Genomic DNA, 26,502 nt, shown 5'->3' with positions numbered 1-26,502 from the left:
ACCATTCTGGCTAACAACATTTGTTCTGAAGATAAATCACACTGCAGTCACTGGAGCAAAGAGCTTTGTAAAGATTCCATTCGGGTGTAGATACATAGATTGCACTGGGTTGACTATGGGACACCAGGGCATCGTCTCTGTTGTCCTCTCTTCCAGACCTTGTGACTAAGGAACTATTCACCATAACATAACATTTAAAAGAGAATGGTGATTTATGTCCACTATCAAAGGATGTTTTCTAGCATAGAAGGAAGGATGTTGATTGATTAGAGCAGCATTAGCTTAGGAAGGCATTACAGATATAACTGTGGTTTAGGGATTAGGGGTGGGCCATAGGATCCTCTTTCAGAACCAGTGTCCTGAATTAAGGAACACCCCTTAACCAGGGTTATCAAATATCATGCATAAGACCAAATAGGTTAGAGTAGGGAGAGAGGCATTTGTTTCTGGGAACAGATAATAGTGTGTGAGCCCATGGCCTCCTTTGATTCTTCTTTGAACCTATGGCTGTGTGTAATGTCAGGGCTGAACTTCAGTCTGGCTTCACAGTGTCTATATTTTGGACAGTTGGATAAAATGAATAAACAGATAGGAGACAATGTTTGTTAAAGAATTATCATATAGAGCCCAAATGGGTGGCAGTCATATACTCTATATCGTTCTAGGTGGTTGTAGCCATGACTGGTATGTAGCCCAAGCCAGTGCTATTTTTCCAGAAAAGAGGTGCTAAAACTCATCATGAATGCCTCCCTTGCTTTCTTATAATGGCAATGGTGCCCACCTGGCGAGTTCCAACTGAAAAAAAGCCTGGCCTAAGCTTGACTCAAACCTAAGCCAAACCTGACCACCTATTCTGGAGTGGTGGTGTCATGGTGAGTATGGCCATGGCGTATAGCTCTTTGCATTTAGACAATATTCCTTGCTATAGAAAGCAAGGGGAAATGATGCGGTTGGACTGCAATCTTCCAAAGCTGCTTTCATGGTATCACTATTTCTATCCTCATTTCTCACTGGTATGCTCCTAAAAAGAGTGATCAGGCAACTTTTATGCCACATCAGCAGAACATCTTCAATGTTCTGCTCTTTTTGGCATGGCCAAAAGTCCTTTTCTTGTTTATCCAGAAGGCCTGTGGACACCAATACTATATGCAGATCTCAAATTAAATCTAGGATAGCTCACCAAATTCAATTATGCTAGAGTACAGTGCCCTCAGTTTTTATTCTTGTGGGACTGGAATAAGTTTAGGAAGGCACATTAATTTCTCAGTTAAGTATCTGGCTTTATTTTTTAGGGGGAGCCAGCTTATTTGGGTATACCCTCATCTTTCTTTGTCCTTCCTCTTGCTCTTACTTACCTCTATTTCTGCACAGCTGCACCTCACGAACAAGATGTCAGCAGAAGATGTGGTGAAGCTGGTGGTGCAGGAGATGAACGAGGTCTCACGCGATGTCCTGGGAAATGCAGAAGCTTTCTGCTACAGTGAAGACCAATTGGAACACTTTGGACTAGTGTTCGTGTCAGATGAAGTTGAGCAGTGGCTTCCAAATGACTTCCTGCCCCTCTCGCTCCACAAGGCTTGGCCTGATGGGAGGTTCTATGTTCGGATCAAAGAGACTTCCCCTCTCCTGTTTCAGTATGGGCCAGCAACAACTGTATGATAGGAGGAGGAATGGATTGGATTAGGAAGGAAAAGTGAAGAATATCCAACTTCCAGTGAGCAGAAAGCTCAGCACTAATGCTTCCTTCTTGAAAAGAAACTTTTGTTCCAGACACCACAGGCCAAAATAGGAGCATACTGGGCAGTGTGTTGCTCTGTGGTGTGTGTGTGTGTGTGTGTGTGTGTGTGTGTTGTTTTAACCAAAGACGTCAAGATTTGTTTGTTATGACTCCTAAGATCTGTGGGTGGGGTACAGGAGCCTTTGGGATAATGGAATTAAATTTGTGAAGACACTTTTGCAAGGAGAAGAGCCGGTTGGGGATAAAGAAGCAATACTTAATTATATTTTTCATTCTGAATGTTGAAGGGAGGGAGAGAATGTGACATTGAAGGATTTTGACTGAAGTGGGCCCAGAGTTGGGGCCTGGAGGTGGGAGGAGCACAGGGAGCTCACAAAGACTTCATGTTTTGTTATCTGTGTTCTCATTGTACCTGGAGAAATATGAAATTGCACATAGTTCTTTGAAAAATCTATTTTCATTTTCTTAATTCCACCTTAAATATACACAGCACAATATATAAAATATGTTCAAACTGTGCAGGACTGTAAGGCCCTTTCTACTGTTGGGAGAGACAGACAAGACTTTACATCTGGACTAGAACCTTCTCTTAGGGGTAAGATTAAGCCAACCTTTGAGCTCACCAGAAAAAGGCACTCCCTGCTGCCCCAGGCTGGCTGTGTTGTGGGTCTGGAAGAAGGGTCCTGAGAACTCTGCTTTCTTTATTTTCAGTCCTATAGTTTCTCTTTTATTTTTAAGCAGCTTTGCTTTCCGCTTTCCCCTTTCCTCTACCTAGGCAAGAATCTAGAAAGGAGCACTTGCCTACCTTCCCCTACAGTGTAGGGAAGCAATGCTTCTTTCTTCCATCTCCCAGCAAGCAGTTGAAGATTGTAAATGAAACACCTATCATGTAAGCCAGATGTTACCCCTCCACAGAAGCGGAAGTAGCACTGGACATGGGCTACCACTCCCATATATGCACAGTTGGTCTAAATCCCATTACTAGTCACACCACACACCCAAGCAGTTGAGAAGCAGGAAAATATCTCAACAAAGATAATTCCTGCCTTCCCTCACAGCAGTGCATAGCCCATGCAATTGAGTATTGACTACAGTACCCTTCCCCACTCTAGAAAAGGTGGTAACAAAGTTGAGTGCCAAAGTCAAGAAGATCCTCTCTTCCTTCTTTTCCCTTCTGTCCAATCCTACCAGCTGACATCTGCCGAGGCACTGATTCTCTTCTGTCCAATCCCATGAGAAAGAAGCAGAGAATATCTGAGGAAGAAATGATTCTCCTAAGGTTCATGTGAGCCACTCTGGGTGGAGAAAGTACAAACAAGTCCTGATCTCTGGACAGCAAGCTTAGAGCATCCCTTTCCACACAAAAACTTTCCTGCACTGAAGGAAAGAGGCTGCAGGGGGAAAGCAGCTGATTAAGAGTTAAACAATGCTAACATTCTCCAATTCTCTGCTGCAGATCATGTCTGCCCGGCAGCTGTTCCATGAAGATCTAGTGTGAACATATTTCTTTCTCTCAACCCCCCTGAGACATTTGTCTTGCATGCAGAAGGTCCCAGGTTCAATCACCAGCATCTTCAGGTACTGTTAGGAGAGACTCCTACCTGAAACCTTGGAGAGTTGCTACCAATCAATGTGGACAATGTTTAGCTAGTTGGACCAATTGTAGGTTTTAATATAATGTACCTTATTATTATTATTATTATTTAATTTATTTATTTATACCCCACCCATCTGGCTGGGCTCCCCCAGCCACTCTATGCTTCCCTTCTATAAGCTTAATTTCCCATTCCATGCCCTCACAATTTTTTTGACTCCATCTTACTCCAGAATTAAGGGCAAATTCCATTTATAAGATTGTTCTCCTGTCCTACTAGAGAGTGGGATATTCCCATCACTGAAAAACACCCTGAATTAGATTACAGAGGCTGCACACAGGGAGGGGGGCATAATCATTTGTAGCACTTTGACAGCTTAAATCACCTCTGCAATCTGAAAGACCTTTTGTTTTACATTAAAAAGAAGAGAGAGGTACCCAATCTGAGACCAGGTGTAACTGTCCCTAGGCGAGCTGTTACTCACTTTTTAATAAAAAATGACCTGTACACTCATTCTGAGAAAAAGAGGATGGGATGGATCTATGAAGACAGGATCCTTAGCTCAGTAACCCAAGGGGACCTGATCTCTTTCCTCAGCGTCCAGGCAAATATTGCCCATTTCCCAGTTCTTTCTAAAATCATAGCATTTAGAAAGCTAGCCAGCCATATCTTTTGTGATACTATAAGCTGTAAGCAACTGAAGCAGAGCATTTTCCTAATTTTTCTTTTCCAACTACCACTCAACATTCTGTAACTACTGAGCATGTTCTGGCTTCATCAAGCTACTTGCTTTAGGTTTTTCTCCTTAGTTTTTTGTAAATATCTGTAGTTCTGCAAACTACTCAAAAATTTACAAGTGGGTGCTCTTATAGCAGCTTTGATGTCAATGACAGCCATACCATACCAGGTGATTGAAAGGGGTCCCTTGACTTCCTGTTTCCTGCCAAGGGAAATGGCTGTCTCCCATGAGACAGCCTCACGCAACAGGATGTGGGGCTTGGGACGCTGGGTGATGCATGGCACAAACTAGGAACCCTCCAGAGTCAATCCCACGAGCAGGAGATACCTGTTTTCTAAAAATTAAAAAGATTTGGACAAAAAACAGGTGTGTTCTGGACCGAAAGAGATAAAAGAAAAATCTAAACTACACAGTCACTGGAGGTTAAGTTTCGGACTTCAAAAAGGCTCCCATCTTGGCATGTTGATTAATGAGGTGAGGGGCTGCCGTACTTTTGTATTTGTTATATTTGCTATTTCATTATTTGGTGAACCTTGCCAAGAAAGAATTAATTATCCAAGGAAACGAAAGAAGTGTAAAATTAATTGGCCGCATGGCACCACAGTCCTCGGCGGAGAGCCCTAATCAAAATTGGCAGAGTAAAATCAGATATGAAAGTGGCTCAGGCTAAGGAGGGAAAATGGCGGCGGTAGCAGTTGTGATGCAGAAAGAAAAAGGAGTCTCCTTTATCTGAGGGAGGCTGGAGATACTTTTTATTTGAACCACAAAAGGGATGTACGTTGCAAAAGATGCATTTGCTTGCATGGAATATTTTCATATATGGTTTGGAGAGTGATGGTGAATTCTGGATGCCTGCCAGCTTTTCTAGGGCCCAGGAAAGCTGGTGTAGTTATTTCTTGGGGAAACCAGAAACAATATTTATATAACTGACTGACTGCCAAATACATCCCATGATACAGTTTGAAACATCAGCTTATTAAGAGATATCAAAGACAACATGGCGTCATTAATTTTAATCTTGGATGGAAGCCCAAAGCCTTTCAGAGCAAGAAATGGCAGAGAAAGGAGGGGCTATCAAAAGAGGACTGTGCTTCAAAATAATATGACTGAGAACAACATGGAATACAATTTACCTCCTCTGTGATTATAGAAATATGGACTCGTCAAACAAAGATAGAGAGCCACATATCAGCAATTGGTGGACTGAGAGATGAGGATAGTTAATATCAGGATTAGAAAACTGGGAAACAACCAAGAAGAAAGCAGAAAATAAATGAAGACATTATCTCTTGAAATTCAGAACGTGGGAATCCCCCTTTGAAATTATTTTAATTGGCTGTATTTTTTGTGTTTTTTAATGTGGTAAGATTTGGTCTGTTTTGTTATTAATATGATTTTTTTATTGGAAAATGAATAAAAATTATTTACAAAAAAAGAGAAAGGGGTCCCTTGAGAACTTCAGTGACAAGTACAGAGCAATACTTCTCAAAGTTGGGGGCCTCAACCTTGATGATACAAACATGTTATTTATTTTGGATGTATCCCACCCTTCCTCCGTGGAACAAAAGGCAGCAAGCAAAGGGTTTGTAGGTGGTCTCTCCTGTCCAGGCCTAGACCTGCTTAGCTTTTGCAAAGTGGCTGCATCCTATGCCTTCATCAAGGGCCTTAAGACTAATTCCATTTGCCAAAGCAGTTCACCTTTGGGTGGCAAATCTTACTGCTGCAGAACAGAAACATTCAAAACCATCTAGGATGAATGTTAGATCTCCCTCATAATTATTGTGCTGATGGATTCTTCCACAGATGCTATGTAACTTGGAACATAATGCAATGCTTCCAATATAGTAGAGCACAGGAACTTTAGACTTTAAAAATGTTCATTGTTTATACATACTCGAACATGTTTGGCCAGCTATCCTTTTTGAGGGTTGTATGGTGTTTGGGCTCCCTTTGAAACTGCTCAAATTGAGACAAGGCTAATACAAAATCCCTCCGTATGGCTAAGAAGACAACATTCACACCCAAACAAGTCATTTCAGGTCTTCAAGCCATTCTACAAATCCAAGCAATCTAAAAGCTTCAAACATGCCAACAAAGTAAATATTCTATCCGCTCCTATAAACTAGTCCCATATCCTATGGGGAAGGAAAATATATTACTCTTCTTGCCACCAGTCCCCCCCCCCCTTGTAACAGATAGAGGGTGGTCTCTGGCACTTTCTTCCCAGGTGATTCAAGTCCACATCAGTTACCTAAGCACCAACAAAAGTCAGGAAGAAGGATGTCGAAGAGTTCCTCAAAATCCTCATAGGTTGTTTCATTGAATCTGCTATCTCGGAGGCAAGATTATGTAGAATACAAAAGTAAAGGTGAACAAACTATGTCCAGGAGCCAAAGTAAACATCAACAACTCCTCAAAGCCACACAGCAACTCACAGACATTCAAACCATAGAACCAGCTCTCCTTTCCCAAACACTTTAGTTATTCTTATAGTTTAAGTGATCTGCTTGATTTAAACAGACTCAACAAGTTTCTAATTCTAGTTTGGTTTTGTAAACTAGTGCAATGATTGAGCTGTCTTGGACCCAGAGGAACCAGATGTTTCCATCCACTCATGAGCCATTCAACACTCATACCAAGCAGACTCTGTGGAATTCTCAACTTCTGGAGAACATGATATTCTGCCAGGTGTAAAAGCATAGACCAAGTTTCATGATGGACTCCGGTATAAGATGTTTCTCTTATTCCAATAACAGATTGCAATGTAGGCTCAGTGCTCAGTGCTTGGTGCCTGGATTGACTGGCTTCAGAATGGAAGTTTCGGGGATTATCTCTTGGAAACCCACCACATTCTTATCACCATGGATGTGAGCCTCTTTGGTTGAGGAGCTCAACCAAAGATGGCCCAGAGAACATGGTTGGAGTATCAAATGAGCACCAGCAGCCTGGAACCCAAAACGATCAAACTGTTGCTGCTGCTGTTCCAAGTACAAATACAGATCAGTCCTTTGCCCACACAATTACTGGGCAAAGATGTGCATAAACATGCAAGAAGGAATTCAATCAACACCGTTACACCCAGACTATAGAAAATAGACTGAATGGGAGAATAGCCTTTCCTCCAGATTGAAATACATGAGAATTCTTAATTTAACAGAAGACTGGCTCAGCAAGCAGAACACCCTACAGTCTGAATAGAATATACTCCTTTGGGTGTTCCAGCTGATAGTGATGTCAGTGATGAACCTCTTCACAAAGTTCAGAAAACAATCTGCTAGACATATTATTTACAATCACTGTCCCCTAATGTGGGGTGCTCCCATTGCATTGATCTAAAAAACCTCATGCATTTACTTCTATCCCACTTCTTCCTCAGTTTAGCAAGTTTGGATCTGACACAGTAAAGTAATCCTGGGGAACTTTCTTTTGGTATTGGAGACCTTGGTTTTCAGCATTAGCCCTTCTGTCAATAAGCAGAGCCTGGAAGTTGCAAGCAAGTCAGGCCTTCTGTTGCAAGGGCTGGCGTTTCACCTGCAGCCAAATTGTTACCAACTAGCAGCCTAGACATTGTGGAACAGGCATTAAGGGCCATGAATTATTTGAGTAATTTCCTCTGCTCTCTTTTCTTTTGCAATGGATTCCACCAATAGAAATACTATTGAGATACAGTACTTTGAAAGTCTTCAACTGCATTACCAGGAAGAGCTTTCACCTGGAAAAAGGGCAAAGTAAATTATGTTCTGAAGTTTCTTCACAAACTTCTAAAGAAAGGACTCAGTACAAATACCTTTATGAGACAGGTCTTAGTCCTGAGTGAAGTCCTGAGAATTTTCATCCTCACATACATAGGTTTCCTTAAGTAATCCTTCACTGGTATATGGATATCCTACTTGGAACTTCAACTACACACTCATGATTTGATCAGTCCTCTCCAAGTTTTCACCTAGTGTTCCCCTGGAGGGGATTCTTTTAAGATAGTTTTTTCCATCACTTTTGCTTGGAGAATCTCAGAGCCTGGGCTCACTGTCCACAAATAAGGATTTCTGTATTGTTCATATGGATAGGACTATATGTCGAAGGGCAATTAACATTTTCATAGGAATTAGCTTTGCCTAAACCTTGCCCCCCATCATGGTCCATTCTGGAGAAAACTTATCAAAAGCACATTTCTATTCAGTCTGGAAAGCTATTGGGAAGGAGGATCTTTTCATATCCTTCCGGTAGTCCTTCCTGAGTGATTCGATAGTCATTGGTACTTTGTCTAGATTGCTTGATGCCAATATTGGAGCTTTGAAGGCACTGGGAAAAATTATACCATCTCAAATTACTTCTCATTTTATGAGGAGCACCACCTGCTATAGTATTTGGGGGCAATCCCCCTTGGAAGTGATTTGCAGAACTGCAGTCTGATCATTGGTTCACATGTTTACCAGACATTATAAAGAGGGTCTTTGTCATCAGCTGCTGCTGACTTTGGACAAAATGTTCTGCAGAGGGTGCTAATTTCATGAAGTATGCCGGAAACAAACTACAGTGGTACCTCACAAGACGAAAAACGCACAAGACGAAAGAGTTTTCTGTTTTTTGAGTCGTTCCGCAAGACGAATTTCCCTATGGGCTTGCTTCACAAGACGAAACGTCTTGCGAGTTCTTGCGAGTTTGTTTCCTTTTTCTTAAAGCCGCTAAGCCGCTAATAGCCGCTAAGCCGTTAATAGCCGTGCTTCACAAGGTGAAAAAACCGCAAGACGAAGAGACTCGCGGAACGGATTAATTTCGTCTTGCGAGGCACCACTGTATAAGTCCACTCAGAGGAGATTACAGCTTTTCTGCATCTCAGATAGAGAGGCATGTCTCTGTATTCCTGAGGGGGAGAGAGAGAGAAATTACTTACTATAAACTCTCATTCTTCTAAAAGTAGGGAGGCTGATCTACCTACCTAGGATTGAGCTTCTGGCAATGATGTATTCAAAAGCACATAAGGGGAAACTACAAATGTCCATATAGAGTTGCCCTGTCTCTTTACTCTTCAGTTCTCTTTGTTTGGTTTTGCATGGTTGTGGTAATACTTTTCCCTAAGTCTCCATATTTGTTCTTGATGGGGGAGAGCAGGGAACTCCTTCCCTTAGTGAGATCAAAGGTTGAACCTGTCTTCCTACCAGGAGTAGGTGCTATCCCAGATATAGAGACAAGTCTCTGCACTTGTATATGAGCAAAAATCTGTGGTAAGTACAATGTTCCCTTTCATTTTAAAAGCAAAAAAAGAAATTTGACTTTGCTGTCATAGGTGTGCTTCAAGGCATTGGTTGTGACAACACTTTAGTTCTTAACTTTTCCTTTCCTCTCCTTTGTTGGTGTTTTGTTACTATGACTGTGATTGGCTGATCTTGTACATCCAATAGCATGATGTTTTGTTGGCTGCTAAGCCTCTTTGTTAGCTGCAACTATTATCAAAACTGTGGTCTGTAGTAAACATGGCTGTGCTGCTGAGAGTGATCCCATCTTTCCTTCTTGTGCCATGATGCTGTTTTCATGAATGTCTTCAAACGATGTCACTGAGATAATTCTGAAGTGTAAGTTCTGAAGGATGTTGTTGCTTTCCTAGAAAAATAATGCCTGTCCATGCACAAGCATGGAAATAGCGTTGTTAGTCTGTTGTATTTAAATCTGCAAGGATCATGGACAGAGAGCTGGATCCTCTTTTGCAGTGCTGGAATTCAGAGCAGAAAAAAACAGCCAGTAGGCCTTGAGCAGAAGGATGAGAAAATGAAACCAATCATAATCATACAGGGAAACTGACAAGTCTCCTTTCTTCCAAGCACGATTAAAGTTTTTATAAAAATGAGCTCAGCCCGCAACTGGAGCTTGTGTATATGTGTGTGTATATAAATAACATTGATCCTATCCCCTTTAATTGCTCAAGCTCTCTTTATTTGTAGTTTAGGCTCCAGTCCTGAAACGGTCCATTGGAGTTTCTCTGTGCAGAACTCCCTGCAGGATTGGTGCCATAGTGTCTGCACATGCTGCCATCTTGAGGGTTGCCTGAAGCCATCCGCATTTAAATGTTATTTTAAATAGCATCGCTGAGTGAATCCAATAACACTTTAATGCAGCACAAAGAGCAGAGCACAGCAATAGCATTTAGTCCCTACATCACCAAAGAGCACTGACCAGAAAATCAGCTAGGGTAAACTGATGAATTTGTGGTCTTGCTCAGAAATGCTTTATACATTATTTGGGTTACAGCTTTAGTTTTCAGTTTATAAATTGTTTTGTAGCCCAAACAGCTATGGAAAGGACATAATGCTCACCAGAACAATCCTTATGGGAACAATGGTCCAAAAGTAAACTATGAGTTTGTAGAATAATTCCATACATTTCAATTGCCATATCAAAGCGTGCTTATACATCACATTTACATCCTGCACTTCATCCAAGGAGCTCAAAGTGGTAGTGTTTTCACCTCACAACCCTATGAGGTAGGTTCTGCTGAGAAATAGTAATGCACCTACAGCCACTCAGTAAACTTCATGGCTGAGTGGTGTAATTTGAATCAAGTTGTATCCAAACACAACATCTTAGTCACCACACTGGATTTTACTATTGCACTCACTATCTAGCTATTTCCTCCTATATCTTGATGGAAGACAGGTTAAAGCACAAATCCATTAAATGAGTTGTCTAAAGTGGCAAAGCAAGTCAGTGTCAGAGACAGGATTACAATCAGGGAGTTTCCAAATTCTACACTTTAACCAATTTTGACTCTCCCTGCCATAATTTGAATGCCTTCTTATTAAAATCCAGTGTGATGACACACCAAAAAAAGACAATTGATGCTCCCCCTGCCCCAACATGCATACAGCCAGGTAGAAATTGCTTAGGGGAGAGGGAGGGGTGCTCACTAGAAGATATTGCTGACTCTCAGGGTGGCTTGTCTTCCTAACAGGCAAAAACAACTGCTTCCAGAGTACACAAGGCATGGCTTCTTTCAAAAGATTTATTATGGGTGGATTGGGTCTGTGACAGCAATAGCTCCTCAGCAGAGGGTAACAGCAGTGATTAAATGACAGTTCTTGTGAGTCTCTCCAACCCACAGCAATTGTGCAGGTTGCAGATAAGAGGAAATCAGTTCCCTACAACAGGACTTCTCAACAAGTAGATTTGCATAAACATATGCTCCCTGTAACATGAATCCACTATCCTGCTCACTCTGGTCTGCGACCGATCAAACAGCAAACTGGCCAGGGAGAATATAACTTTTACATAGCAAGAGATGGCAAAAAGTGTAATCATCCAGTTGGAGACTTGGTAACAGACATTCATTGTGCCAGTTATTTCAGCAATTAAGAAATGAGGCAGTCAACAAGAGATTCTGATTTTTCTTAACTTCTGTCAATGTATACATTACTCTAGAATTCCCCCTTGATTACTTTAGTTCAATTATCCTACTTGTGACAATGCCTAAACTCCATCTGTGGTGCTGATTACCCTTTTCTGGCTTGATGCTGCATTTATCCCCCACAAAATGGACCTGCCTTGCGCCATTCTCAGCCTAGGCTTTGTTCAGATCTTTCTCTCATGCAATCCTGCATCTTGCATGTTCCAGCCCAGCACACTATGTCTTGATATTATATGACTCAAAGGAGTGATGGATTCTCAAACAACAACAACAAACGTAAACCTGCTGTCCCTTTTGATTTCATCAGGTGCAAACAATATACCGTATTTTTCGCTCTATAACACGCACCCGACCATAATACGCACGTAGTTTTTAGAGGAGGAAAATCTGTAGGCATGCCACCCGTAGGCATTTCCTCCATAACACGCACAGATATTTCCCCTTACTTTCTAGGAGGAAAAAAGTGAGTGTTATGGTGCAAAAAATACGGTATATACGCCTTGTGCTGGTGCACAATGCCTAGGGTGATCTTAATCTCACATGTATTCTGAACCACGACTGAGTGCCTTACCAGTGAAAGTAGGTTTCAGCTGATGCCTTCAAGAAGGTTTGCAGGACAAGGAGGCAAGGCACTGTCAGCAGGAGGCCTTGTTAGATTTTTTCACCTGCAATCCTAATAACACTGACAAAAGGGAATGCCCCCAAGGACACTAAACTGGTAATATACTCTTCTCTTGCCTATCAGACCTTAAATGAAAACAGCTCCTAAACATTGCATCTAATACTTGTTTATTTTATTCAGAAGTCATCCTGAAGCTGTGGCAAGTGAGAAAATAAACACTATAAGAATCAGTGGCTCTTTAAATAACCATGGTTATTTTCAAAGTTAAGTGGAGTTCATAGTTCCCCAGGGAAATGCATTTGGCTTGTGAATAGCTCAAAGTGTGTGGCTCAAACTGTAGACAGATGTTGTTATAACAATCCCAAGATAACAGCTTCTGGCAAATGTGAAATTATCGCATTTGTATCCTACTGTTTGTTCAAAAGAGCTTGAAACAGCTTACTTCTATATATTTTAAAAGGCATCCTTTTATTTCCATTTTAATATGGAAACATACATCTGACATTCCATCCAGAAATAAGAACACTGACAACCTATCTACAAACATGACTTTTTTCTTCTACTGAGTACGATAGGCTATTGAGTATAAATAGATCAAAAGAATAGGCCCACTCCTACATGGCTTCCTTATCACAACAAAATCCTGGGGAGAATCGGAACCCCTTGAATCTAAATATTCATGTTATTGCATCTCAGCAAGGAACAAAGAAAAATCCTGTTTGCTGTTGCTGTTGAGGAAGCTTGTGGTAGCAAAAGTCACCTTCCTATGGGATTTAAAATGTAGCATCAATTTCACAGATGAAAACGAGGACGCTCCTGTGAAAGAGTGGGTGGCCCCAGGGGTGCACTCAATTTTGGCCATCACAATACAGGATGCTTCTAGACTGGTAATATTTTCAGGTGGAATTCAATCACATACCAGCAAATTCAGGTTTCCGCAATTAAAGTTGATTTTGGAATTCTTGCACAACAAACCCATTTCACTGGACTTTATAAGTGACAGGAAAATACACTGGAAAATAGGGGGGGGGGGTTAACACTTGGCTAGTACAAAATAGCTGTAACTTTCCTATAAACTCTAGGATGAATGCTCTATACAGCATAAGTAAAATTGCATGCAAGCCAGTGGCTCATTATGAAAAAAATTTTAAGACAAGCCCTACATTATAGGGCAAGCCAAACATATATATGCTATGACACCAAGAAGATACTGGCTAAGTGACAGAGGCAAATTTGTCTGTGTTCAATACTATGCCAGAACTCTTTATACCCACTTCTCTTTCCCTCCCTAACTTCTGCATAATACTTAAGGCTCTTCAGAGGGAGGTAAAGACAGAAAAAAGCCCCCAGGAAATGCATTAAAATGCTTTTTCTTCATTTGCCTCAGACTACAAAACTTGCATTATCAATGTTTGTTTGGATGTCACCATAAGAACTGAGATCTCAAAGATCTTAAGCCATGTATTAGTAAATACTATTCTGTACTTTGAGCTGCCATCAAAAGGTTTGGAGAATGAGGTTTTCATCAGGACAGTAATCTGAAGAAATGTAGTCACAGCTGAACAGTAGAAAGGTAAGCATTTTCTTAGCATATTTCCTTCTGAACTAGGCTGTCACACAGGAACAGTACAGAGTTTGTATCCAGTGATATCCAAGCCCCACTGCTTCCATCCATTCCACCAGGTTTCTGTTATGCTCACTATAACTATGCTCTCCTTTAAAACCAAACAGTCCAGCTTGCTCAGCTTGCCTCAGAGACTTCTAGCATTAGCACATAAATATCTATACATCATTATGTCTCTTTCCAAATGTCTCTGACATGTGCATCTTTGCTACAGCACTTTAGCCTCACTGAATGGCTATTGTGCTTCCTGTACTTCCATTGCCTAGCTCTATCCCACCTCCATCTGGACAATCAAACATTTACACCCTCATATCTTAGAGACAATTTATCCCAAACCAAATGCTCCCCAGCTGCTTTTTCCTCAGCAGTTAAATGCTGCTTTTCCACCTTATTGTTATTTTAAGCACCAAGAGTCTGGTTCTGCTTGGTTCCAGTGGATCCTGTCTCCTTTTTGCAGGCCAAGCTTGCCTCAAAACATTCCTCAGTCCCTACTAGTTCTAAACTCCTCTCTCACCAGATCTCAGGTGAGCATTGGAACTCCTCAACTTTGCCTGTCTAGCTGGCCCAGTGCATGTAGTGGTAGCATTTCAGAGAAAGTTACCTTTGAAGTTCCTAAAACTTCTTGCCTAGCAAATTTTGCGTCCAGGAACACGTGACTACATTTTTCAGCATCATTCCAACCAGTATGCACTGCAAGTATTGACTCTTGCCCAGCACTGTATACAAGGCTAAATGAAAGGTGACATCTGCAACATTCACAACAGGCAAAAAAGTTACTTTTCAATGCCAGACTAAAGCAGTTTCATACACCCAAGTATTGGAATGCTGATAGCTGTCTCTCATTCAAAGGGTGGTTTTTAGCTGCTTGTTTTATGGGGATCATTTGTGGTTATTTAATGTCAGCAAATGTATACTGGGCAGGGAGGTGTTTCAATTAGTTATTATTGTACGTTTTCATGGTATTTATTATGCAAGTCGTCATTAGACCTTAACCATAACATGGTGCATACATAAAGTCATAATAATAATGCTTAATAATAATAATAATAATAATAATAATAATAATAATAATAATTTATTATTTGTACCCTGCCTATCTGGCTGGGTTTCCCCAGCCACTCTGGGCGACTTCCATAGAAATAAAAAATACACTAAAATATCACACATTAAAAACTTCCCTAAACAGGGCTGCCTTAAGATGTCTTCTGAATGTCAGGTAGTTATTTATCGCTTTGACATCTGATGGGAGGGCGTTCCACAGGGCGGGCGCCACAACTGAGAAGGCCCTCTGCCTGGTTCCCTGTAGCTTTGCTTCTCGCAATGAGGGAACCGCCAGAAGGCCCTCGGCGCTGAACCTCAGCGTCCGGGCAGAACGATGGGGGTGGAGACGCTCCTTCAGGCATACAGGTAATACAGTATTCAAGCCCATCACAAACCAACACAATGTCTCTACCCGATTGGTCACTACCCAGAACACCCATCCACTAGGGAAGAATCCTCAGTATGTAAGGATATCTGTTCATTTTCCAAGTACTGAAACCACAAAGGTAATATGGTAATCTTAACCCTTCATAGCTGAAATCAAGCCAAAAATACTGCAATTCACTGATCTGTGGGGAGATTTAAAAAACAAAGTGGTAGAAAGAGTTCAAAGCATTTTTGTTTTGCAATTATCTCAAATCTCCCCTGAACTCTCCAGCCCCTTTATTAGGAACAGAATGGGCCAATGCTCTTTACCCTTGCATGTCTGCTGGTTTTCTACTCTTCCCACACCCCCCTACCCCGACAATATACTATGCAACATTCAAGGTTGCCATATCATGAGCAGGGATTTTATTGATATGCACTTGGGTTGTGAAAATTATTGCAGTATCTATTCAAGGGGTCTTTTATTATTTTATTACTTTTATTATTCCTCCATACCATATGTACATCTCTGATATTAGGGGAAAGTCAACATGGAAAACAGACCTGAAATGCTGGACAAACGTTATTTCTCTTTACTGGCTTCTATATTATTAATGTGCTCCATCTTCCAAGTCTAACTGGTGTCCTCCCAGTCAAATTCTTTTGAAATTGTGAGCATTGGTGGGTGACATTATGGGGCTCAACAGCCTCTCTTTCCATCATGCTCCATCTGTGGATGGCTTTGATCTTGGTGTTTAATGAAGGCATTAATTGATAGCACCTGCATGAGGAATTCACACTGTCTCTTAAGCTGTTTGAAATGCTGGAGCCTCCACCGCCTTAAGAAGAAGAGATAAAATAAGATCAGAATCATTATAAAATTAAGTATGTATATTTTTACGGACTGTTTGCTGTTTTATTTTTAGGGTCATTTCAGCCTCATTGCTGCACAATATAAGTTATGTCAATTAAACCAGCACTGAACTTTGAAATGCTCTTTTATGGAATGTGGTTAATATTCAGTAGCACAGTCTTGTATTAAAATACTAGTTTGACAGCCACAGGTGACATTACTATTGCATACAGGCAAATCATCAGGCAGGAAGAGAAAGGATGAAGCTCCTCTGCACGCAGCATAGAATCTATGCACGTTGCCAAAGGAGGAAAGACGCCTCCCCCATGTCCAGCAAATAAATCCAATTGGCTGTTGTCTTTCTCCTGCAGACCCCAGCAGACTAGTATTTTCTTTTCTCTTTGCAAGCTAACTTTTGAGAACTTATTTATAAGGCTGCAATACAGGAACAGTGGTCAATAAAGGAATAGAAAAATGTATGAAAAATGGGAATTCAAGATCAAAAGCAATTTTACTAGTTTAGATTGCTTCAGAACTACACTGTTCAATAGTGAAATAACACAGGGAATACTTCTTCCAGAGTATCTTGTGGCAGCTGATTTTAGCAGCAGAGTTCTGACAGGTCATGGGTCTTTCTTGGAAATAATTTTCCTACACTAAGTTTATAGGGCAAGCTGGAGCTAAAGTCAGGTTGCTTATAGTTTCTATGGAAGAAATGGAAGCAAGGGGAGGCTGCAAATACGAACTTGAATCAGAGTATGAGAACCCACTTTGTGCAGATGTGGGAGTTCTCAAAGGCACATACAGCTCTCCTGCCCTACGATTAATTGCTATGGAAGAAACATCTGTGTGCAAAGATCCCCGTAATGAAATGAATGGGGTGTGTGCATCAGAAGAACCATAACACTTTTGTTTTCTTCTATCTCATTGGTTTTAATATATGAACCATGGGGTCAAAATTTTGGCTGCTCAGTTGCAATCTAAACCACGTGCAGCATTATAGTTTCATTATTATTTATTATATTTGCCAGTCACTCTTCTTATGGAATAACCCAAAGCAGCTTACATTAAAACCGATCAAGTACAACAATAAAAACCAAAAAATACAGCTATATGGAAAAAAGCAGGTTACTTTCCCACTAAATGAGGCAACAATGCCACCCCTTAACTAAGGGCCAAAGATCTGGGTAAAGAGAGAAGTATTCACGTGGTGCCTAAAACTGGATAAAGATGGGGGTCAGGTATGACTGCTTGGGGAGAGCATTCCACAAGTGGGGGAGCAATGGTGTACCTAGGGGTTGGCTAGGTTGGCCCTTGCCAAGGGTGTAGGCCCAGGAGAGTGCAAAAACTGTGCCTCTTCACTCTGGCTCAGAGTGGCTAGGAAGGAAAACAGCGAGGGGAAGAAGGCAGGATGGACCAATGGGGTGGGTGGGAGGCAGCCCTGACCCTGATGGCAGCGGAGGCAGTCAATGGCAGAGCCCAAAAATAGATGAAGAGCAACCTTTTTGTGTTTCTGGTCTATGGAAGTGCCAATACAACTCCTTGCCAAGAATGCAAGGGACGGGGGGGGGGGGGATACAGCTTTTTGCCAAGTGCACAAGGTAACCTAGGTATGCCGAGGGGACCACTTCCTGAACCACATAAGGCTTTATAGCTCAAAACCAGCATTTTGAATTGAGCCTGGAAACTAGCCAGTGCAGTCATGTCAGTATTGGGGTTACAGTATATGTTTAGACCATCTTACTCTGGTCAACGATCTGGCCACAGAATTCTGCACCAGATGCAGTTTCCAACCTATCTTCATAAGCAGCCCAATTTATAACACACTGCAGTCCTCCATCCTAAGGTTACCAGAGCAGACAACAGAAGTAGCTGTCCTAGCACAGCTGTATCACAAGTTATGGCTGATGGAGGGCAATCCATACCACCAAGGCCATGGGCCTCAAGCAATAGTAACGGATACAGAAGTACTCCATGCTACATACCTTCTCCATCAGAGATAGCATAACTCAACCCAGAGTATGCCACATCCCATTCATCCCATTCTGCCCGGACACTGAGGTCCAGTGCCAAGGGCCTTCTGGCGGTTCCCTCACTATGAGAAGCCAAGTTACAGGGAACCAGGCAGAGGGCCTTCTCAGTAGTGGCACCCGCCCCGTGGAACAACCTCCCACCCCACCAGATGTCAAAGAGAAAAAAAGCTACCAAACTTTTATAAGACATCTGAAGGCAGCCGTGTTTAGGGAAGCTTTTAATGTTTAATAGGTTATTGTATTTTAGTGTTTTGTTGGAAGCCGCCCAGAGTGGCTAGGGAAACCCAGCCAGATGGGCAGGGTATAAATTATTAATTATTATTATTATTATTATTATTATTATTATTATTATTATTATTCAGTCTAGGGAACCACCTATAAATAGTGCCTTAGTCTTGGTCTGGATTAATCTTCAGTTTATTGGTTCTCATACAGCCCATTACTCACTCTGAAAGATTAGGCTTAATAGATTGTCTAGTATTCAATAAATGTTGGAAATGTAAGGAGGTTGAAGGAACTTTCTTTCACCTCTGGTGGACATGCCCGAGGGTGAAGGCTTTTTGGGAAATGATTTATAACGAATTGAAAAAGGTGTTGAAATACACCTTTCACAAGAAACCAGAGGCCTTCCTCCTGGGCATTGTGGGTCAGAGAGTGCCAAAGAAAGATAGAACTTTCTTTTTATATGCAACCACAGCAGCAAGAATCCTTATAGCTAAATACTGGAAGGCACAGGAGTTACCCACGCTGGAAGAATGGCATTCGCAGCTGATCGACTACATGGAACTGGCTGAAATGACGGGCAGAATTCGAGATCTGGGAGAAGAGGCAGTGGAAGAGGACTGGAAAAAATTTAAGGACTATTTACAAAAACACTATAAGTTATATGAATGTTGACAATTTGCTAAGTACTTTGGAAAAATATGCCTCAGTATTGAAATTGGTAAATGAGAGAATTTAAGTTTAAGATTTAGAAATGTATAAATTATGGATAATATAACTAAATGAAAACACAAAAACAACTGAAATAAGGTATTAATTTGCTGTTTATTTTATTGTAAAGAAAGCAGGGGATGGGGGATGTGGGGAAGTCTGGTTGATTATGAAAATTGATAATTGAAAATTGAATCTTTTTTCTTTCTTTTTTTCTTCTTTCTTTTTTCTTTTTATAATCCCTTTTCTTTTCTGTAAAAACTGCTTTTGTAGTGTTAATGATGTTGTATTTTTACCCTGGAAAAAAGCAAATAAAAAAACTATTATAAAAAAAAAAATAGATTGTCTAGTATTTGTGCTGTAAAGGGCAAGAACTGCTTGTGTAATCCAGTGTTCCTAGTTAGAGCATTGAATGGTACTGGTGATCTAAAATTATACCCATTTTGCTTCAGGAACATGGACACCTCCAACAATTTTAACCTAGGTAAAACTAAAAGTCTGTGGATGGCTTTGCATGTTATATTTTTTAAGATTTGGATCATGGCCTCATTCATTCACTCATTTATTGTCTCCCATTACATGATATCAGATCAGGTGAAAATGTAATTAAAAACAATACACCTGTTTTCAGGGTCTCAAGGGGCAGGTTGTGTGGGAAACTGCGCTCAACCCTGCAATCCTTAGCACCACCACAAGAAGTGCTACAGCCTCTTGGAAGCACAGCACTGGCAACCATTTTGCTGTAATTTTCCCAGTTATTAATATTTAATAAGTGAAGAAGGCCTGTGTAAAAAGCTAGCATCCTGGCATCTAGTGCTTCTGATGTATTTAGTACTAATATTAGATAGCACTTTTCATGTTGACTAGGGGTTGAATAGGTAGAAGGGGGTTTATGTGTGCCTTGTATTTAGTGGTCCTAGTTCTCCTATTTTCTATTAACTGCAGAGATATTAAAGAAGAGTTCCAACTAGAGATCTAAATGTGAAGACTGAGGTTCAATTATTAGCTGACATGGTTAATTCCTTTATTAATTTATCTAGTACTCATTCTAAAGCTATCTAAACTAATGGTCATCACAATATTCTGTGGAGATTAAATCAATAAACAGTTTTGAGTGAATAACTTTATGATTGTTGCTATTTTGTCCTAAAATGACTATTCATTTCTACCTCAATTAACATTTGATATACTTTGCAATTTTTTTCACAGTCACCCTCATAACATCTATGCAAGATCATTTTCAATCTAGTTTGCAGCTGGGGAACTGGGGTTATGTACTAGTTAGTCACCAAGGCCCAACTAAGGATTCTGTGATAGAACCTGAATTTGAACAGGGCCAAACCCCAAACACCTGTGGAAGAATCTGCTTTATCAGATCCACTCTCTGGGTCTGTTTCTGTTGCTAGCCTTCCAAGGACTAGACTTTTATTTGGCATATGTTTGTAAAATCTCTGACTTCAACTGAGTCATACGAGCACCCAGCAGCCAAGGAGGGCCTCTTGAGTTTTTCAAAAAGATTTTGAGTCTGCAAAGCAGGCAATTCCATGGGTGAAAGATTCAAAATGACCTCAAATTGTATTAAGACCAACGATGATCACTTAATCCTAACCCAGGGTTTTGGCCTCAGCAGCTAGACAAGTCTCAAAGTAAAGCAAAGCTTAATATTCTTGATAGCTGGATTCAATTTAGGCGTGCAGCAGAGACGATAGTCAGGGAAGGAGACAAATAGTCTTCAGACAATTAAATTTAATTGTTCCATCTGAAGATTATTTATCTCCTTCCCCGATTATTGTCTCCTCCAAGGAGTGAATAAATTGGAACCAGCAATCGGCAAGAGTTACTCTATTCCCCTGAAACGAAGCTGAGTTCTGAAGAAACATCAGGCTTTCAGATCAACATGACGCTTTGTTCTAATAAGCTAGTGGCTGCTTTAGATCTGCCACCTTTGAACATCTTTTTAGCAGACACCAAATCAGCAAAAGTACATTCCAGCATCCTCCTTTTATACCAACATTTGGCAGCTCTGAGTTAAAACTACTATATCACCTGACCCAAGCAAATGTTCAAAGCTAGATTTGAATATAATGCTACTATGTGAAAATAATTACTACAAAATGGCACACACACCCTGTTACTTTAAAAAGATGATTTGAGCATAAGCCTGCGGAGGAAGACTTTAAATGCTCTGTCTTCCTAGTCCAGAGAATAAGTAAGTTCAAACCACTATCGCCTGCTGTAAAGCACCAAACCTTCCACCTCTCAAAAATAATGTATTGTGCAAAATGTTGACTATCAAAGAAGTGCTTCTTAGTAGAATTGATTTGTGGTCCTCTTGTGCAACAAACCCACCTCAAAAAAATCAGATTGGAAAATGCACTGTAAATTAAGGGATAGCAACAGATTGACACAATGCTATATAACCTCCCCACAAAGAAATCAGGATGAATGCTCAAATATATTACCTGCCAGTGACCTGAGAGGTAGTGGGCATTAGAAGAAGGATATAATCCACTACTGTAGTTGCTAGTGCAGAAACTGCCGGAGATCAAGGGATTAAGTTTAATAAACACCAATGACTCTATATTCTATAGCTTTCACTGTAATCATCTATATCTGTTGTGAGGCTTTGTGTATGAATCTTTGTTCAAGGACTGAAATTGGATGTCTTGCTATGCAAAAAGTAGAAGCAGCTCTGCTCACCAGGCACTTCTCATGTTCACACACACCATGAACCTGACAGAATTCTTAAGCTACTTGAATTCATCTCCACACAGATGTGTGGAGCAAAGTCAGGGCTTATCCATATAAACAATCTCCAAAACAAGGGTTTTTCCATAGCACTGAAAAATATTACATAGCTGCAATATACAGTGGTACCTCGGTTTAAGAACAACCCTGTTCACAAACTATTTGGTTTATGAACTCTGCAAAACAGCTAGTAGTGTCCCAGTTTGCGAACTTTACCTCGGTCCAAGAACGGAATCCGAACAGTGGAAGTGTTAGGATCGTCCTACTCGCGTGTAGGACCCTGGCCTGACTGGCAAGTTCTCTCCCACCTGGTCTGTCGCACAATTCTCACCTGGATAGAAGCAGGGCCATGCAAAACTGGTAGGCCGCATTTCAATAATCTTCCCCAAAGGGACTGTTCCCCTTTGCCTCTGGGTTTGTGCTGTTGGCACCCGTCTGCTTCAGGAGACCATGCAAGAGTGCCCCTTCGGGAGTAAAGTCAAACCGTTGGAGAGTTACAGCACTGGTTGTGGCTGTAGAGACCGAGACAGGAGAGGCATGTTTTATTGGGGCAGATGAAGCCCTCTGGTTTTGCTGCTACAGGTGCGCCATGGCGTTTCCCCCCTCTTCTCAGAGGTCATTCCTCTTCTGGTCAGTGCTGTGGATACACAACCCTAACTGCTTCCAGGCACTGCGAGCTGCCCTCCCTTCACCACAGCCACAATTAGATGAGGGGCTCACCACTCCCCTCAGAAAGACACCAAATGGCTTTTTTCACACGGAAGGTTGCAGAGCAGATTTCGCCTCTGAGGAATTTCCCCTCAGAATCACCACAGCACACGAAGGCTGGGACTTAAGACAGGTCTGCTTCCAATTGGCTCTCTCTGCTTTTTCTCAGATTCTGATTGGCTGTACAATGTATCCGTCTCAGAGAGCTTTGCCTGATACCATTCTTCCTCCTCCAAAACGTTGTTTGTTATACAGGGTGAGTCCTTTAAAAGAGGCCCTGTGGATACAAGAGTACACATGTTCCACGGGGCCTCTTTTAAAAGACTCACCCTGTAGTTTGGCTGTATCAAAAGGAAACAATAAATGCAATGAGTTTTTTTAAAAACTTAAAAAAACCTACTCCAAATTAGCTAAGAGATGAAGCCAGCAACCCTATGCACACTTAGCTGGGAGTAGGCTGAACTCAATGGGGCTTATATGTGAATACAGTGGTACCTTGGGTTAAGTACTTAATTTGTTCCGGAGGTCCGTTCTTAACCTGAAACTGTTCTTAACCTGAAGCACCACTTTAGCTAATGGGGCCTCCTGCTGCCGCTGTGCCGCTGGAGCACAATTTCTGTTCTTATCCTGAAGCAAAGTTCTTAACCTGAAGCACTATTTCTGAGTTAGCGGAGTGTGTAACCTGAAGCGTATGTAACCTGAAGCGTATGTAACCCGAGGTACCACTGTAGATATTGTATAAGAATAGCCTGCTGAATCAGGCCAATGGCCCATCAAATCCAGCATCTTGTTCTCACAGTGACTAACCAGGTGCCTGTGGGAAACCCACAAAAAACAAAAACAATTTCCCTTTCCATACCATAGCCACCATTATTTGGAGCCATCGATAGCCCTCTCCTTCATGTGTTTGTCTAATTCTCTTTTAAAGCCATCTAGGTTGGTTGCCACCACAGCCTCATTGGGGACCAATTTCCATCGTTTAACTATGCACTCACGAAGAAGTGCTTTTTTTCAATCTGTCCTGAATCTTCCCACATTCAGCTTCATTGAATGTCCATGAGTCCTCTTGTTATGAGGGGGATAAAAAACTTTCCTATCCAGTTTCTCCTTGCCATGCACAATTTTATAAACTTCTTATCAGGTCATCTCTTACTTGCCTTTTCTCCAAACTAAAAAGTCCCAAATGCTGTGATCTTTCTTCATAGACGCGATTTTCCTGACATCTTGTTCGGTTGTAATAAAGATTTTGGCCCCACTGTGGGATGCTGGACTTTTTGTCTCATGGACCAACGCTGCTATCTTTGCTTCGTATATTTCTAAAACACAGATTATTCTCGATGAAAAATAGTTACTTTTGTTTTTATATTAAGAAAATGGGGTGGAGGATATTTCATAACATGGCAGTGAACAAGCAGGAACCTGGCAATACGTATTGCTAAATAGTTTTGGGGATGTTAACTTCAAAATATATTTTTTTCCTGCAACCCAAAGGGTACGTTTTTATTCTTCCTTACACCCACAGCCGATTTAAGTCCTCCAACCCTAACATTTTCAGAATGCCAAAATTCAGTTTATATTTGCCAAGTTGTGAGATCAAGTTCTCAAATAAAACAAACAAGGTCTGTGCCAGCCATACTGGAACACTGACAATAGCATATCTGTCTATTGCACACCCTTCCCTACATGGGAGATGCCAATTATTTTTTAGTTCATTTTATTAACTATATATGTATATATACAGGTATACACACACACAAAACAAGAAAAATATATACATCTAATCTAATTCATATGAAGCCTATGTACACAATTGTGCAATACTAAAAGGGAGTATCCATTATTGCAATAAAGCAAATATCTCTGTTAACTTCAATTTCATATGCTGTTTTCCAAAAATCAATAAATAGACACCATGTTGTCTTGAATTTTTATATTATGGATTTTATTGTTGTAAAGACTAAGCCACCCTTGGGAAACCAACTTGGCCGAAGAGAAGAGTAAAAATACCATAGATAAATACATTAAATAAATACAATCTAGTCTCTCTTGAGTTAGGAGGAGAAAAGGAAGATTCCAGGGTTGGTGGTCAGTGTTACAAGAAACATGCATCATTTTCTAAGGATTTTCATTTTTTTTAACCTATGTGTTTAGGATTTCTTCTTCCGAGAACCGAATATTCCAAAACTCAAAAGTGGAGACACTGTTTATAATGTTGTGATGCTTGAGGTGGAAATTCTGATTGGTACCCCCATGGTGTTAAAAATGTAATAAACTAAATAATTTGAAATATGGTGCCCTTTGGTTGTGACCCAAATCTGCCACCATGTGATGCATCTGATGCATGTCCAAATGTGAAATGTTAACACAACTCTTGCATGTACTTGTATTCTTGCTGTAGCACCAATGGGAGATGTGCAATATGCAGGGACGCAAGACAAAACTTTCTCTGTGGTATGACAAGATAAAGGCCCATAATGGTTTTAAAAATCATGTATTTAGAAAACCCTTAAATAATGTTTGGATAAAATACAAAGATCTTTTAGAAAGGAAAACACCCAGATGGCTTTCGCCAATGGAGGCAAAGGCCCAGAAAAAAGTTAAATATGGAAACTAATTGGTTGAGATATTCAGATCCATTACTGGAAGAGAAAAAAGGATTTAAATTAAAACCATTTGATCAAATTAAAGATAAAATAAATTGGTTACATTACCATCAGATCAATGAATTGTATAAATTAGATAAGAAAAATGGTTTTGCATCAGAAAAAACCAAGTTGGAAATGGAGTTGTTAGATTCTAAAGTTAAAAATTTATCTAAAATGTTTAATCTGTTGTTGGAGTGGCATACAAAGGACGAACAAGCTAAATCTGTGATGATAGATTGGGCAAGAGATGTTGGACATAACATAATGTTTGAAGACTGGGAAAGGTTGTGGAGGAAAGGGGTTAAGTTCACTGCATGTTCAGTGTTAAAGGCAAATATTATGAAAATGATGTATAGATGGTACTTAACTCCTGTAAAATTATCAAAGATTTATCACTATAGTGATAATCTATGTTGGAAATGTAAAGAAAAAGAAGGTACCTTTTTTCATATGTGGTGGACCTGCCCCAAGGTGAAAGACTTCTGGGAGAAGATTTATAATGAATTGAAAAAAAATGTTGAAATATACATTTATTAAGAAACCAGAGGCCTCCCTTCTTGGAATAATAGGTCCGGAATTGCCCAAGAAAGATGTTAGATTGTTTTTGTATGCCACAACTGCTGCAGGGATTTTGTTAGCCAAGAATTGGAAAACACAAGAAGTGCCAACAGTGGAGGAATGGCAGATGAAGATGATGGACTTTTGGGAGCTAACCGACTTGACCGGAAGAGTCCGCGACCAGAAGGAGGAGGAGTAACAGGAAGAATGGATGAAATTTAAAGAATATTTAGTTAAATATGCTAAGATAATTTAAATAGAAATACTTGCAAATACCAGATTGGCTTAGGATTTAAATATGTGATTATATATAATAATATGTTTAAAGTTTCTATGAAAAGTAAGAAAGAAGTTAATTGACTAAGTAAATTTTATGAGAAATTAGTCTTGGAAAACTGTTACAATGATATACATTGAAATTCAGCCGGGGGGATTTGAGGAAGTCACCTAACAATGTTAATAATGGTGGAATAATTACAGTTAGGATTTATGTGTGTTTGTTTATAAATTTGGAAAATCAAAACTTTCTCTGTGGCGGCACACCACATGCCTTCCCCCAGAAAGCAAGATAAGCCTAGATTTTGTTGTTTTCAGTGCCAGGCAGACCTGCCCATACTTCAAGTTTTTGTAGGAGACTAGTGCTAGTGTTTACAGGTGAAAAGTTAGGAGCCTCCTTTGTAGCTCTTATGACACAAGCCCCACAGTCCTGTCAGGATCAGGCATGGATTGGCAGGCTCAGACTAGTGAGGATTAGGAGGAAGCAGAAGGGGCAGGGCAAACTGGGGGAATGAGGAATGGAAGTTCTGCCCCTCCTGTGGAGTGGAGAGCCTCATTGGGGGCTGAGGAGGACACTGGCCACCTGCTGGGGATGGCTGAGCCATAGGTGGCAGAGGCTGAACAAAG

The 26,502-nt window shown here is 40.7% G+C and overlaps 1 protein-coding gene and 3 long non-coding RNA genes across 11 annotated transcripts in view; 2 read left to right on the top strand and 2 right to left on the bottom strand.

Annotated features, from left to right (window-relative positions):
• Nucleotides 1-2,257, top strand: part of LOC310692640 (ankyrin repeat and fibronectin type-III domain-containing protein 1-like) — a 346,685-nt gene extending 344,428 nt beyond the window's left edge. For all 8 annotated transcript variants that reach the window (XM_083473610.1, XM_083473609.1, XM_083473608.1 and 5 more), the window contains one exon: nucleotides 1,372-2,257. In XM_083473610.1, coding sequence (XP_083329736.1) covers nucleotides 1,372-1,659 — 288 coding nt within the window. In that variant the 3' untranslated portion in view covers nucleotides 1,660-2,257. The remainder of the gene's footprint in view (nucleotides 1-1,371) is intronic.
• On the bottom strand, nucleotides 1,521-9,783 carry LOC310692721. The gene is made up of 3 exons (XR_014518850.1): nucleotides 8,878-9,783; nucleotides 2,362-8,612; nucleotides 1,521-1,651 (listed from the first exon to the last, which is right to left on the bottom strand). It is a non-coding gene; the product is annotated as an uncharacterized lncRNA (long non-coding RNA).
• LOC310692731 lies at nucleotides 9,514-9,983 on the top strand. The gene is made up of 2 exons (XR_014518867.1): nucleotides 9,514-9,642; nucleotides 9,778-9,983. It is a non-coding gene; the product is annotated as an uncharacterized lncRNA (long non-coding RNA).
• Nucleotides 9,984-11,984: 2,001 nt separating this feature from the next.
• Nucleotides 11,985-22,876, bottom strand: LOC310692724. The gene is made up of 3 exons (XR_014518857.1): nucleotides 22,020-22,876; nucleotides 15,686-15,960; nucleotides 11,985-14,460 (listed from the first exon to the last, which is right to left on the bottom strand). It is a non-coding gene; the product is annotated as an uncharacterized lncRNA (long non-coding RNA).
• Nucleotides 22,877-26,502: the final 3,626 nt, after the last annotated feature.

Source organism: Podarcis liolepis (genome assembly GCF_965112155.1).
Source record: "Podarcis liolepis genome assembly, chromosome: 14".
NCBI lineage: Eukaryota > Metazoa > Chordata > Lepidosauria > Squamata > Lacertidae > Podarcis > Podarcis liolepis.
The sequence above is the reverse complement of the archived record's forward strand: the minus strand, read 5'-3'. Positions and strand labels throughout refer to the sequence as shown.